This window comes from Mastigoproctus giganteus, chromosome 10 (genome assembly GCF_048544385.1).
Source record: "Mastigoproctus giganteus isolate SK-2022 chromosome 10, ASM4854438v1, whole genome shotgun sequence".
Lineage (NCBI taxonomy): Eukaryota > Metazoa > Arthropoda > Arachnida > Uropygi > Thelyphonidae > Mastigoproctus > Mastigoproctus giganteus.
In genome coordinates, this window is record NC_143584.1 from 213,260,383 (window position 1) to 213,276,763 (window position 16,381).

Here is a 16,381-nt window from a genome sequence, read left to right on the forward strand (position 1 = left end):
CATTCTGGAATTATTTATAACAGTCAATTTTACCCTCATTCTTACTTTCTCCTCTCTTCCTCTAAGGTGCTTAGTTACCAAACTGTAGTTCAGATTGAAACTACCTTTATAGAAATTGTCTTGTGAATAATTTAAACCCCATGCATAGCAATGAACCATTATGCAAAGATATAGCTGTGTGCTCTAATGAAAATAAAATAACCTAGTTCCCCCCCCTATGTTAAAAGATATGGCAAAATTATGAATTATATACTGATTGGCACATATTAAAATGTTCCACATAATAATCTAATAGCAAAGAGATTCCCCCCCACCAAGCCTTCAGAACAGCCTGAATTCATCTTGAAATGGATTCAATGGAATGAATTCAAGGTGTTGAAAGCATGTTAGAGGAATGCTGGACCATACTGTTGTAGGGTTTTAGGCACATCAGCAGCCTAGGCCATGCTTAACCCCAGAGGCTCACATCTGGTGAGTTATGGGCTTGGCACACCCAGGGTCCTGAGCTGGATATCATCATTCTTTTCTTTTCTTTCTTGGTGATTCTCTTCCCTTCTACTTCTCTCTCTCTCTATCTCTCAGGGTAATTCTGTAAATTGCATGTGTTCTGTGGTCAGTTTGCTGAATGAAAAACTAGTTCATCTAGCAAACAGCAAATGAACCACAGGACACATCTTTCATTTCTGGGAGAGAAAAACCCATGCTACCCTACCCTTGCCTGATGCCAACTAATTCAACTGCATTGTGAAAAGGACCTATTCTATTGCATCACTGATAGGATTTGTACTCTGGTCTTTTCCACACTGTGGGGAGGACAGTGATTATACTAACTGTGCTACCCATGAGGGTGGTCACTGCTGACTTAACTTCCCAGTTATTTTAGATTGCTGATCTCTGCTCTGAACAGCTTGTTTCAGCTCATCCCATCTGTGCTCATTTGGATTTAAATCTAGTGACTGTGGAGTCACTAGATTTTGCTGATTTCAGTCTTATTTTTGGAGCTAGTCCTGTGCAATTCTGGCATGGTACATTATCCTGTTGGAAAAGCCCATTTGCAGATGGATACACTGCAGCCATGAATGGAATCTGCCTATTGAGAAATAATTTCCACTCCCCACACCCATTGGTACAACCAGCCTGCATTGTTGACATCTGTCAGGATGGATCCATGGATTTGTTTTTGCTGTATTCTGGTCCTCACACCAGGCAATGCTTAAATGTTTTTCCACTCCTCTGTCCAGTGTTGCTATTCCTGAGCTTACTGTAACTACGTCCTTGTTTTTTTTTTTTTTTTTTTTTTCTGACAGGTGTGGAACCTGGTTTGTTTGTAAGCTGAAGTACCCTATACATGACAAAGTATGGTTGAATGCTTCTTTCAGTTGATTGGATGTTTAGTTAGACCAATCTTGATACTCCTTTGGCAGTCATATATGAAAACCCCTACCATGTGGCATGGTAGTAGGTATGTCTGGAATCTGCTACCATTCCACATTCATCTTTTGTCTTTCATATTTTGCACTGAACTGTACACAGCATTAATACATATCTGCCCACCTTTATATTACATGGCATGAGTATATGATGATGGTACTGAAGGAGTGCTCTTTCACAAAAATATAGATCTACTCAATGTTCAGTGTATGAATGGAGTTTTTTTTTTTTTTGGGGGGGAGGGGAGAGCAGATGCAGAATAAGTTTGCTTCCTTGCAATACTTACACCATTTTGATACTCCTATTGAAATAGTTTGTTTGCTTCCTTCAGTGAACAAGCTCAAAGAAAACTTTTATATGCTCTCAGTTCAGTATAGGCTGAACGTTTTGGTAATTTACATTAGATGATGTAATTTTTGTTAAACTTACATCATCCAAATAATTTCCCACCATTGCTGCAAAATGAAACAGTTAAAATGCAGGCTGACTACATTTAAAATTAATATATATGTATATATTTTTTTGTTATAGTTTTTCATTGCATAGCATAAGTATTTTTTTAAATTTCTTTGAACAGGAAAATTGATTTATGTAGCTGCTTTCCATTTCCATAATCTTTAGCCATGGAGACAGTAAAGAAAGTTGATATATTAATATCAAATGACTCACATGAAAGTTTGTGTGCTGGAGCTTTAAAAGTACTAAAGCATGTGAAAAACTGGGATGTTGGTCAAGTAAAATTTGAGGTAAGTTAAGCATTTAATTTATATTTGAATGCTGTGGTGATGACATGCTAACCATATCAATAATACTGGAATGGAAAGAGTGAATGAACTTGTACATATAGAATTTGACTGAGTGTTTCATGGTCTTGAAATTAAATGATTATTCAGCTTCATTTTTAAGAGTCCATTAAGTTGTAATTTTATTGTGGTGTATATTATGGGAATAAGAAGTTCTGCATTATAATTAAGGGAGGAATATAGGCCTCTGTAGCCGAGTGGTCAGGGGCGGGAGTGCAGTAGCACACGCTCTTTGAGTAGACCGGGGTTCAAGCTCCTGACTGCTAAATACGGTCGATCTGCCAACCCCCACTGGACCAGCGTGGCAGATTATGGTCCATTTCCCTCAGCATGAATTGTTGAGGAGGCTTCCATCCTGCAGTGGGTTGATAATGGCTGCACTTTACCTTTATATGGACCTTAATTTGTTTTCATCTGTATATAAATTGTATGAGATGGTTCCTGCATTGATATTTCTAGATACATTTTGATCTGAGGATTTATACCATAGCATATGCATGCAAGTTGCAGAATTGGCATGTGAATGGTTTCTGTATCTAATTTTTTTTCCAGAACAGAATCTGACCATGTTTGTTTCACTTTGTATTTATAACAATTGTGGAAAAGTGGATATGTATAGTAACAATAAAACTTCACTAACTCAGAATTTATGTAAATTGGACTGCCTTCTGTTTTTTTATTTATGCAAAACAGATCTATGCTAAATAAAAATAGTGATACAACTCAGACATTAGAGTTGTATCATTAATTCAGGACATTTGAAAAAATATATGAAGGAATGTGTGGTGTTATGAACTTGATTTGCAATTAATTTAACATTTATACCACGTGGGAAATTTTGCTATAGACTACAACAGGATAATGCTAGTGAGATACTAGCATTGGTATACTGTAATTAAGCAGCCTTGAACACACACGGATAAAATATCTAAAATAAAGAATGAAATTGAAAGATAATACTTGAAACAGGAAGCACAACTGCAAAGAGCTATGCATGAGGTGGTGCAATTGCACCATCTTATGTGAAGCCAGGAACACTCCCAACATGTGCAAACTTAAAGGCAAAATGTTAATCATAACTTCAAGTAGAGAAGAAGAAAGATAAACAAAGAACAGAGGATATACAACCTCTTCATCAGGGTGGTATTGGGGTCACTGTGGGTTCCAAATGATTGTATTTCGGATGTGGTCTGCTTGGGAGAAAGCAAACTAGGTGTAGATATCCTTATACAATTTTAAAAAAAAAAAAAAAAAAAAAAAGGAAGAGAACCATGCATAAACATGGAAGGCATCCTTGTAAAATCCAAAGCAACTGAGAAGAAAAGGGAAAACAAAGAATCATTAATTGAAGCTGTGAAAAATACAATTTGGAAATAAATAATTTTAAAATAAGTAAAATTAAACAAAGCCAAAACTCATTAAAGGAATCACAATAGCATAGAGATACTCACATAATTAGGTGGTGCAAGTGCAACCAGAGAAAGAGGATATTCAAAACACGTGCAAACCTAGAAACAAATCTACCCTCATGTAAAGCATAAATACATAAAAACCTGAAACAACCCAGAAAGGAAAACAAAGTTTTAATAAAAGCAAAGGAAAGCAAGATAAAGCTGTAATGAAATTAAATTGTGTTAATAGAAAGTAAAGATTGAAACAACCTCAAATTGCAGTAGGAACAACTAAAACAAAGACCATCATTTAGTAGTGGCATGTGATGCAAGAAAGCAAGTGTATGAGCTTATGCAGCATCAGCCAAAAAAAAATCACACCATTAACCTATCAACTTCCACAACGACAGATGGAAGTTTGTTCCAGCAATTAACTACCTGCTGGTTAAAGGAAAATTTCCGCACATCTATTCTACATCTGTCTTTTCATAATTTGAATTTATGTCCCCTTAGGTTCATAATCTGAACAAGTGGAAGGATCCCATCAGAATTCAGCATGCTCAATCCATTCAAGGCCTTATACACCTCAATCAGATCCCCGCACAGGTGCCTAGTCTCCAGCCACTGCAATTTGCATAACTTAAGCCTCTCTTGGTAAGAGGATCCCTTCATTCCCCTCACCAATCTTGTTGCCCTTCTCTGTACATGCTCAAGAAAATCTACATCCTTTCTAAAATGAGGCCTCCAGACCTGTACGCTGTACTCAAGGTGTGGCCTGACCATTGCCTTATACAGAGGGACAATCACCTCCTTTTCCCTGCTAGCAAAATTCCTATATATCATTGACAAAACCCCATGACCTGCCCTGGCAGCCTGTCTGCATTGCTCAGAAAACTTCATATCTGACTGCACAATTACTCCCAGGTCTCTTTCATTTTCTACCACCTTAAGTGTAGTACCACACAGTTGGTATGTTTCTCTGGGGTTACTTCTACCCGTATGCAGTACTTTGCATTTGTCAAGGTTAAACTTCAGTTGCCACTTAGCCCATCTGCCCAAATTATCTAGATCCTGTTGCAGTAGCACACTGCCATTACTGGTATTAACTACCCTGCCAACCTTTGTATCATCTGCAAACTTTGACACTAAGCCTGATATACCTTCATCAATATCATTGATAAATATACAAAACAACAGAGGGAGGATGGTTGAAAAACTAAAAGGAAAAAAAAATAGCCAAAAGAACTGTGCTCTCCCATAAGAAACAACATTAGAAAAAATATATGGAGGCATACTGGAAAAAAAAAATGACGGCATATATATAAAGATTAATAATTCAATCTAACACTTTTACCACATGGAAAATTTTTCTGCAAACTGCAACAAAATAACTATTAGTGAGGTGATACCTGCTGGTATGGCATGCTGTAATTAAACAGGAGTGGGAAGTGTGAAAGAGCAAGGGCAAACAAGCAACTTTGGGACTTAGTGACCGTATCACCCTGATGAAGAGGTTAACTTGTTCCTCCCCTGTTCTTTATCTGTTTTCTTTACTTGAAGTGAGGGTCGATATTTTGCCTTTAGGTTTGCACATGTTTGGAAGTCTTTTTCCTTTTCATGGCTGCAGGGCCTCCCACCACCCTGTGGAAGACCCTTCACATTTGTGCTTCCTAACATGAGTATTGATATTTCAGTTTCATTCTGTATTTTCTATATTTTAAATCTTTTAATTCTTCCTCTTTAGTCTTTGTTTAAGCTGTTTAATTACAGCACACCATGCTAGCAGGAAGCTGTAGCCACCTCACTAGCATTATCCTGTTGTAGTTTGCAGAAAAATTTTCTGTGATATAAAAGTGTAAAATTGAATTGCTAACCTTTTCAGAATGGTTTCACAATTGCTTTATAAAATAAATAATTATTCGAAAGGAAAAATTAAATGAAAACAAAAGCATAAAGAACAAAACTAGAAATATTTTTAATTTCTTAAAAACAAATTACAGTAGGAAGACCATCTATATCTGATTAAATTTATAGTTAATGTTTAACAGTAAAGTTTAGTGTTAAAAAACTGCAATATTCTATTTCATCTGAACTTCATTTTTTTTTTCATATTTTGTTCTTTTCTTTTTTTTTAATAAAGTTTCATAAAATTCATCATATTTTTGTCTTAATAGTATCTATATTTTGTTTTATTGCACCAGAATTAATGTGCATAGACTCAAAAATGAAACTCTCCTCATTCAATGACATTACTAACTAAATTCTTGAATTTTTTCTTTTTTTTTTTTTTTTTACCAGACATTTGTATCTACAAATGTAAACAGGTTCATCTCGTACATGTATACCAATTTCATGACTTTTACTGATACCTGTATACAGAGCTTTAGGAAAATTTGTACATTCAGGGAGGTCTTGTTTAATACTGTTTTTGAAGTTATATAATTCAAGGATTATATCCATGCTTCTGTTAACATTGCTGTTATTTTGAAGCATTTTTTGTGGTTGCTTAAATGAAAATTCCCAATGTGGACCCCCAATAATAATATTTATTGATGAATAAAGGTTAATATAACCCAACTTTCCAATTTGACTTCTCTGGGACAGGTAGAGAGGAGGGGTTTTATATATTATATTAAGGTAAACACTAAATGGAAACAAGTTGCACATTATTTTACCAAATTCCTTGAACTATTTCATCCACATGAAATCATATGTGATTCTGCCACTTTGAGAGTCATTTTCACCTTATTCAGTAGAGGAATGAGTGAAAAAAAAAATGATGGGAACCAAAATGAGACTCCCCCACAAACAAAACAGAATAAAAATATACATTTTAACCCATTATCACATTTTGAGCCATTGGCTATTTCGTGCTATAAAACCATTCATTTGGGTTACTCAATGACTGTACAGTGCTCGAATGTTTGCAAAAGAAATTCATTAAGACATGCAGCAAACATTAGAGGAATCTTGTCCTTCATATGCCACAATCAAAAATTGGGTTTTAGAATTTTAGCATGGTGAGTGTTGAGGATCTGCAGTGGGAGGTCTGTTATGTCAACACCTGCAAATGTGGATTGCGTTCATGACCTTCAATGTTATTCTTCAAGACTGCAGAATAACGTTGAATCAAATTGAGACAACATTTAGCATTTCTCATGAACAAGCTTACGATATTGTGGTGAATGTGTTAGGAATGAAGGTTTCTTTGAGGTGGGTCCCTGAATACAGATTAGAAGTGGGAAAAGTAAGGCGCCGTGAGATTGCAACATTTTGAAACTCATGAAGCTGTTTGTGGGGGGGAGTATGTAACTATGGACAAAACAGCAGAAGCATTCCTTTTCTCCCCTCTCCTAAAAAGTCAAGTGCAGATGCAGAAGTTAGCTGGGAAAATCATGTCATCCATCTCCTGGAATGCAGGAGTGATCATGGATCAGTGATCATCTTCTGAAATGAGGCACCACTATTAATGCTGAGTATTATTCTAACATACTGAGACAATTTCCACAAGGAATTGAACCTCAAGAGGTGTGGAAAATTGGCCAAAGGAGTTATCTTGCATCAAGACAATGCACCAGCACACACAGCATTTGTGACTCAGGCAACACAGTGTTGCCTGAATCACAAATGCTATGGATTCAAGCTATTACAGCATCTGTGATACTCACCAGATTTGGCTCCATCAGACTATTTTCTGTTTCCAAATCTTTAAAAGGACTTGAAAAAAGCAGCAATTGAGACAATGCCGTGATGGATGCAGTCAACTACTGGTTTGAGTCAATCTTCTGAATTTCATTTGAGTGGATTACGAAATCTACTGGGTTGTGCCAGAAAGTATTGATTTGTCGGGGGAGGGGGACTGTTGAAAAATAAATGGGTTTGTTTTCCAACTTTCCATCATTCCTTCTATGAGAGGCTATAAACTTTTCAGCCTCCCCTCATGCAAGGAATTGAGCTCCTTGTGTGTTATATGGAATTTGAGCTGAATGTTTATGACCGGTTGTTTTATGCAATCAAAGCATGAAGTCTACCCTCTCCACCCTGGTAAAATCTGCCGTTTTAATTATTGTTACTGCTGTGCCAAGTAGTAAACATAGAAATAAGAATTTTAACTTAAAAAAAAAAAAAAAACTGGGAGAGATAATTGCTTTTACTTTTGTGGTTAGTAACTCAGTTACATGCCATGCACTGGGAAGGGGGAAAAAAACTTAATGGCTAGCAGAATGATAAATGTAAATTTTAATATTCCTTCAGTTTATTTTTGACTTATGATCTGCATTCCTGATTTTTTTTGTTTTAATTTGAGAAGTGTCCTTTAAAAAAATTAAGATCTGAGCATTAGGTGTTCTACATACACTAGTACACCAATTCATATAACAATAGGCCTAAGAATTTGTTGAGAATGACATGAGTTGTAATAAAAAAAAAAAAAAACACCATAGTTTGGAAAAATTACTTCTAAAATAATGTTAATTTATTTTTCGTTTCACACATTTCATGTTGTTTCAGTTTGAAATTATTAGTTGGATTATAATTTTCTGCTGGTTGATGTAATTTTTATTACAAGCTTTTGGTTAATGATAAGAATGCTGTTAGTGAACTTCTCATGCTGCGCTACTTCCTCTGTACGACAATGGTTACATAGAATTGTGGGACTGAGGAATCCCTTTTGAGTTCCTCACTGTTAATTGTCATTGAGTCAGTTTTCTAACAAACAGCAACAGATAATCCTATGGCCTTATAACAAATTTAAAAGGTACAAGTTAAGTGATCTTTTTAATAAAAGTTATTATTACTCTCACTTCTGCTCTTATGCTGCACCAGACCATTACTCTAGGAAAAAGTTCAGTTATGGTGATATTTTCATTTTTTTTTTTTTTTAAATCATCTGTATTTTCATAAATTTTTTTGTGCATTGTTTTTTTTATTTCAGCTTTACAAGGATGGCATAACAAATCACTTGCTTGGATGTTTTTTAGAAAGCAATTCAGATGATATTGTGTTGGTTCGAGTATATGGAGAAAAAACAGAGCTCTTTATTGACAGAGCAATGGAAGTGCGTAACATGCAGCTCATGTACGAAGCTGGACTCTGTGCACCATTGTATTGTGCATTTAATAATGGCCTTTGCTATGGATTTGCTAAGGGTGAGGTGTTAGATGGACAATTAGTAAAAGATCAAGTAGTTTTCAGGTATGAACATATTTTCATTTGATTTTTATATAATATTATAATTTTAATTAATGTTTAAAGTGATTTCATTTTATCATAACAGGGTGGGCATATGTTCATCACATTGAAAACTGCCATAAAAGGAAATGTATAACAGATAAAGAGAAATGATTTATTTATATTATTTGAAAAAAATCCCTTCAAGTTTTCATACATGCATTAATAAGTTTCCATGTGGACTATTTGTGACCTGAAAGATTTCAACAGAACGCTCAGTTCCACTCCAGCTGTTGTCTAGCATCTGTTTTGTCACAGAAGCAACTGCATCATTTAAATGTACATGGCATTGAGTCAGTTTGGTGTGACCTAAGCACTGCGAAAGCAAAAATAAGAGTTCGGAGTGTGTTATAGGCCTAAAGACTCGAATGAGTACAATGAACAATTGTACAGAGAAATAGTGGGCTAGTAAATCACAATGTCTTATAAAGGGGGATTTTAACTTCTCAGATATTGACTGGAACTTTGTGGGTTGGTCACTCACACACTAGTAAGACTTTTGTGGATTTATTGGATGATTGTTTTCTACAGCAGCATGTTCGAGAGGCAAACAGGGGGTAATACTCTTGATCTGGTTATCAGCAGTGATCATTCATGTATTAAGAATTTGCAGATAAAGGAACCACTAGGTGGCAGTGATCACATTGTACTGATATGGGATTTACTTAAAGATAATATTACAATCAGGGGTAAAGGAAAGGGTTTTTGCTTCCGTAAAGGTGAGTACAGTGGTCTCAGACAGTTTTAAATTCTGTACAGCGGGATCAACTGACGATGTTACCAACAGTAAATTCTAAGTGGGAAGCATTCAAGGAATTAATCGTTGATGCTATTAAAAGTTTCACACCTATTAAGAAATATTTTTCAAGGTTTAGGCTTAAATGGTTATCAAATGAACTGAGACTCGTGACAGAGAAGAAAAATGCATGGGATGCATATAAATTATCAAGCAACTCAGAAGCCTATGGCAGATATAAGCTAGTCTGTAATCAGGTCACAAAGGAGGTTAGCAGGCAAAGGCAGATTATGAGAAATCTTTAGCAAAAGATGCTAAGAAAAACAGCAAGGATTTCTTTACTTATATAAACTCTGAAAGGAAGGGGATGAATCTGATTGGTCCACTTGATATCAATGGTTCGACTGTTGATGATCCTGCTCAGATAGCAAACAAACTGAATGAGTATTTTTGCATCTACATTCACACATGAGGAGTTATTAAGGTTTGAAAATGGCAGAAGGTTATCAAATTGTAGCAGGGTGCTTAATGATTTTGTAATAACTGAGCAAAGTGGAGGAGAAATTGTTGAAGTTAAACATAAGAAAGGCACCTGGGATGGATGGGATCTATCCAGTTATATTAAAGGTGGCAGCAAAGCAACTAAGCACAAACCCTTAGCCAAAATTGAGTGCATCCTTGGACTCAGGGGAGGTCCCCATGGACTGGAGATGTGCAAATGTATCCCCAATTCACAAAGGGGGATCGAAGGGTTACAAGAGTAATTACAGACCAGTTAGTTTAACTTTTCCGGATAAAATAATGGAGTCACTAGTTAAAGATGCATTGAAGGGTCATCTAGACAAGACTGCAGCAATAATTCAGACAGCATGGGTTTGTTAAGGGAAAGTCTTGTCTGATAAATTTGATAGGATATTATGTGGTTACAAAAGAACTGGATGCAAAAAATAATTTTGATATCGTATATTTGGATTTCAGGAAAGCTTTTGACACTGTTGCGTATGAAAGACTATTGTACAAATTGGAGCAGAATGGTATTAAGGGTAAGTTGCTACAATGGATAAAAGGATGGTTGAGTGGGAGAAGACAGAGGGTGGTAATTAATGGGTGCTGCTCTTCGTGAACTAATGTTATTAGTGGAGTCCCACAGGGTTCGGTCTTGGGTCCACTGTTTTTTTGTATATTTATCAATGATATTGATAAATATATGTTTAAAGGTCTCTCTGAAGAAGCTCAGGCTTAGTGTCTTAGTTTGCAGATGATACAAAGGTTGGCAGGGTTGTCAATGGCAGTGTGCTACTGCAACAGGATCTAGATAATTTGGGCAGAAGGGCTAAGAAGTGGCAACTGAAGTTTAACCTTGACAAATGCAAAGTACTGCATATGGGTAGAGGTAACCCCAGAGAAACATACCAACTGTGTGGTACTATGCTTAAGGCGGTAGAAAATGAAAAAGACCTGGGAGTAATTGTGCAGTCAGATATGAAGTTTTCTGAGCAATGCAGACAGATATGAAGTTTTCATGGGGTTTTGTCAATGATATATAGGAATTTTGCTAGCAGGGAAAAGGAGGTTATTTTCCCTCTGTATAAGGCAATGGTCACGCCACGTCTTGAGTACTGCGTACAGGTCTGGAGGCCTAATTTTAGGAAGGATGTAGATTTGCTTGACCGTGTACAGAGAAGGGCAACAAGATTGGTGAGGAGAATGAAGGGATACTTTTACCAAGAGGCTTAAGTTATGCAAATTGCAGTGGCTGGAGACTAGGCACCTGTGCGGTGATCTGATTGAGGTGTTTAAGGCCTTGAATGGATTGATCACGCTGAATTCTGATGGGATCTTTCCACTTGTTCAGATTACAAACCTAAGGGGGCATAAATTCAAATTAAGAAAAGACAGATGTAGAATAGATGTGCAGAAATTTGCCTATAGCCAGCGGGTGGTTAATTGCTGGAACAGACTTCCATCTATCATTGTGGAGTTGATAGGTTAAATAAATTAAAGGAGGAACTGTACGGGCATCTTTTTTTTTTTTTTTTTTACTTTTTTGTATGGGCATTTGGAAGGAATGGTATGTGGTTTTTTTTTGGCTGATGCTGCATAAGCTCATACACTTGCTTTCTTGCATCACATGCCACTACTACTACTTCCTTTGCCACTTACTTTAATATAACTGGATAGATTCCATCCACCCCAGGTGCCTTTCTTGTGTTTATCTTCAACAATTTCTCCTCCACTTTACTCTCAGTTATTACAAGATTATCTGGCTTACTGCCAGAGTTGAATACACCTCTGGCATTCCCCTCCTTGAATAACTCATGTGTGAATGTTGACGCAAAATATTCATTTAGTTTGTTAGCTACCTGAGCAGGATCATCAACAGTTGAACCATCGATATCAAATGGACCAATCTGATTCATCCCCTTCCTTCTAGAGTTTACATTAGTAAAGAACTCTTTGCATCCTTTGCCAAAGATTTCTCGTAATCTGCCTTGGCCTGCCTAACCTCCTTTGTAACTTGGTTACAGACCAGCTTATATCTATCATTGGCTTTTGTGTCACATGTTAATTTATTAGTATTAGTAATAGCTGCATGGTGCAAGAAAGCCTATGGCTTATGCTGCACCAGCAAAAAAAAAAAAACAAAACTGAATAAAACAATGATAAAAATAAATAATAAAAGAAAAGGAAATTAAACCTATCATCCTATGCGCTTCCCTGACCCGAAGGTACTATCCAGATGACCTTTCAATTTCCTCAAACTGTCAGCCTCTACTACCCATGTAGGCAACTTATTCCAGTAATTTATAACTTGCTGGCTAAAATAAAACTTCCTGCAGTCCAATCTAAACATTTCCCACCGTAACTTTGTCTCCTAGTTCTAGCATCATTTATAATCTCAAATTTCGTCCTCATTCATTTTACTGATGCCTCTCAGAGCCTTAAACATCTCAACCAAATCTCCTCTAAGGTGTCTAGTTTCCAAACCCTGCAACCCACATATTCTAAGTCTTTCTTCATAAGGACTCCCTTTTGCCGATCTCACCAGGCGAGTTACCCGTCTTTGCACCCTTCCAAAAGCTCTGTCTTTCTTTAGGTGCAGTCTCCATACTTGAACACAGTATTCCAAGTGTGGTCTAACAAAAGCCTTATATAATGGGATTATCACATCCCTATCTCTACTTGCAAAAGTTCGATAGATCATCGATAGGACACCATGGGCCTTCCTTGCAACCTGTTTACAATGCTCAGAGAATTTCATGTCTGATCGTATCGTAACACCCAAGTCCCTTTCTTCCAGTACTGGGTTTAGTTGAACTCCACCAAGTGAATAAGGTATTTTGAGATTACTGTTTCCCAGGTGTAATACCTTACACTTTGTTGGATTAAAGCATAGCTGCCATTTTTTTTGATGATTCCTGAAGTCTATCTAGGTCTCTCTGAAGAAGCTCAGCTTGACAGTGATCATTAACTACTCTACCAATTTTAACATCATCTGCAAATTTAGACATCACGCCCTCTATCCATTCATCAGTGTTGTTTATAAAAATTAAAAACAACAGTGGCCCTAATACTGATCCTTGGGGAACCCCACTTCTTACATCAACCCAATCTGAGGAATAGCCATTTATCACAACCCTCTGCCTCCTGCCCTGAAGCCATCCTGCTATCCATCTAAGGATTTTCCCAGTGATTCCAACCTGTTCCAGCTTATAAAGCAACTGCTCATGTGGGACTGAGTCAAAAGTTTTGCTGAAATCTAAATAAACAATGTCGAAATTATTCCCTAAATCCAGCTCATGAGTGACCCTTTCAAAATAGCGAACCAGATTTGTTAAACATGATTTTCCCTTTACAAAACCATGCTGTGAGTATCCTTGACTATTTCAATTCGATCCAAATGATCCTGAATTCCACCCTTGATCATTGCCTCCATGATTTTTTCCCTACCACTGAAGTCAGACTGACAGGTCGATAATTTCCCACTTCACTCGTACAGCCACCCTTATGTATGGGAGATACATTGGCCCTTTTCCAATCCAAGGGAATCTCCCCAGAGTCTAGTGATGCTCGTATTATTAGGTTCAATGCACTCCCTTAAGATTATAGGGTATATTCCATACTCCAGGAGCCTTACTGGCCTGTAGGCTCAAGTTTTTTTCATTAAATAATCTTGTGAAATTTCGATATCATTAATTACATATTTTTCAACTTCACTCCCACAATTTCCCATTTCCACAAAAGGTTTTTCATTTGTAAATATCGATGCAAAATAATTGTGGAGTTCATCTGCAACGGCAGCTGGTGTATTTAATACTATCCCCTTTCCCTTACGTAAAGGTTCGATATGGTTTGTCCTGCTCTTGGCATTTATATATGTGAAGAATTCCTTTTTTCTCTGTTTGCTAGTGATTTCTCATAAAACTGCCTTTGCCTGTCGAACCTTTTCTGCGGCTCTATTACAGATCATCTTGTAGCTATTATAGGCTTCAGTACTTTTTATTGCTCTGTAACCTTTCCATGCCACCTTTTTCTGCTCAAGTAATGTGGAATTTCACTATTCATCCAACTTGGAACCCTCCTCGTGGATTATTTTTTTTTAATGGTAAATATGCATTCAAGGCATCTGTGATTAATGTTTTAAAAGAAAAGCATACCACAGTTCAAATGTATTCATTCTCTGTGCGATATCTACCCAGTTAGTAGAGGCCATGTAGTACCTTAAGGCATCGTAATTTCTTTTTCTGAAATTAAAACCCATTACTTTGCCTTTTATTGCTGATACCTCTCTCATCATCATCCACCGTAGAACTCCGTGATCACTTCCTGCTACTGGTTCCTCTACTGTCAGCCCTGTTATGTCATCTGATTCATGGGTGATGATGAGGTCTAGGATATTCTTTTCTCTATTACTTTCCCTGACATGTTGATACAAATAAGTCATCTAGTTGATTTAAAAATTTTGTTCCCCATGTAGAGTTTCCTTCCCATTTACTCCAGTCATTTAGAGGTAAATTGAAATCGCCCATAATAAGACATTGGCGCTTACTTGCTCATTCCATTTGCATGTAGAGGCTTTCGTCATAATCTTCACAATCACCTGGTCTGTAGATTACTCCTACTCGCATTATACCTTTGTTTCCAACTATCTCACACCATACAGAGTCTATACTAGCACGTGAAACATCTGAATCTGGGAAATCTATCGTCGCACTCAGGCTGCTTCTGATAAGAAGCATTACCCCACCACTCCTACCTACCCTATCCTTCCTAAATACATTATACAAGCTGTACTGAAACTCATCATCCCCAATTTCCGTGTGGCACCACGTATCCGTAAGCCCTATTATGTCCGCGTTACTTGTTTTAACCAGCAGTTCGAATTTGCTCATTTTATTGACGAAACCTCTAACATTACTATATAAACAATTAAGACTTGCTCTTCTTGTATATTTAACAACCCTAACACAACCCTTGAAGTTTTTTGGGCTCTCTTCCCCAGATTAGCTACCCGCTCACTTGAAACGCTTCTGCCCCCAGAACATCTAGATAATATGTCCAGTTGGGGTAACAGATAGTAACTCTTGAGGTACGTGCAAGAGTTACCTTGACCAATATTATCAGATAAACGTGTGTCAGTATTACCCACATCTCCCCTAACTAGCAGTTTCCCTGAACCTTTAAGGCATCCTCAATAATACTGGCAAAAACTTTTGCACCACCTTTGTTTAAGTGTATCCTGTCTCTACAAAACAAATTCCTTCTACTTACAAGTGTGGGCCATGCTGATAGAAATTTCCCCTCTGAAGCCTTGCAGAGTCCTTCAAGTCTTGAGTTAATCCACAAGGCTTTTGGGCGCCTCCGTAGCCAGGTGGGAAGGAGCAGCAGTGCGCAGCACACGCTTCTTGATTAGACCGGGGTTCGAGCCCGTCACCACCAAATACGAAGGATGCGGAAAGGTCAGGGACTGACCACCGCATATCCCGGAGCAATATGGCCTTAGTTACTAATGCTCCTAAAAATCAAACAACAACAACAACAAGGCTTTTAACGTAAAATCCCTCCTATCATGTCTGGGCAGAATTGCAGACACATAGACATTGTGGCCTACCTTGCGGCATTTCCTCAGCATGGTCCTGTATTTTTCCAACAAATCTTCAGATTGTGTATGTTTAATGTCATTTGTCCCCACATGAATAATAATCTCTTTACCCCCTTTAAAATCTGACTATCTGTTGGTGACATCATTAATAGTTCCTCCCGGCAGACATACCCTGGTTCTACTCCACCTATTCTTATTACAAAAAATATTCCCCGTTTCCCTGACAATGGAGTCTCCTAATAAAACAATGTCTTTTTTAACCAAAGTAGTTTGCACTTGGTTTTTCTGTTTTGAGGCCCTAATCGGGTGTGCATCACTTGGTAGATTGCTGTAGTCTTGAGTCCCTGACGAGCTCCCAGATGCATTATTCTTGAGGGCAAGCACCTGTTTTTTTCAGGGACTCAAATTGTAATTTAAGATCGGTGCACTCCTTACATCGATCACAAAGAAAAGAATCCTCAGGTGAGCTATGATTAGTCACCAGGTCGACCTTGGAAAACATTCCACAGGTTCCGCAACGGATTAAATCACGACTCACCCGTAAATCGCCATCTGCTATTTTCGTGTGAGTCACGATACCTGTGACGTGTTTAAGGCAGATCTCATAACTACCATTATAAAATTAGCCAAATATCAATGAAAATTAACCTTAAAAAATTATATCTATAATATTATTAAAATCAAACTG

The 16,381-nt window shown here is 37.2% G+C and overlaps 1 protein-coding gene across 1 annotated transcript in view; it reads left to right on the forward strand.

The window, feature by feature from the left end:
- The first annotated feature begins 2,054 nt into the window (after positions 1-2,054).
- LOC150079872 (ethanolamine kinase 1-like) overlaps positions 2,055-16,381 on the forward strand; it is a 43,554-nt gene continuing 29,227 nt past the window's right edge. Inside the window, exons 1-2 of the mRNA XM_090383267.1 lie at positions 2,055-2,177; positions 8,559-8,818. Of these exons, the coding sequence (XP_090239393.1) occupies positions 2,055-2,177; positions 8,559-8,818 (383 nt within the window). The remainder of the gene's footprint in view (positions 2,178-8,558; positions 8,819-16,381) is intronic.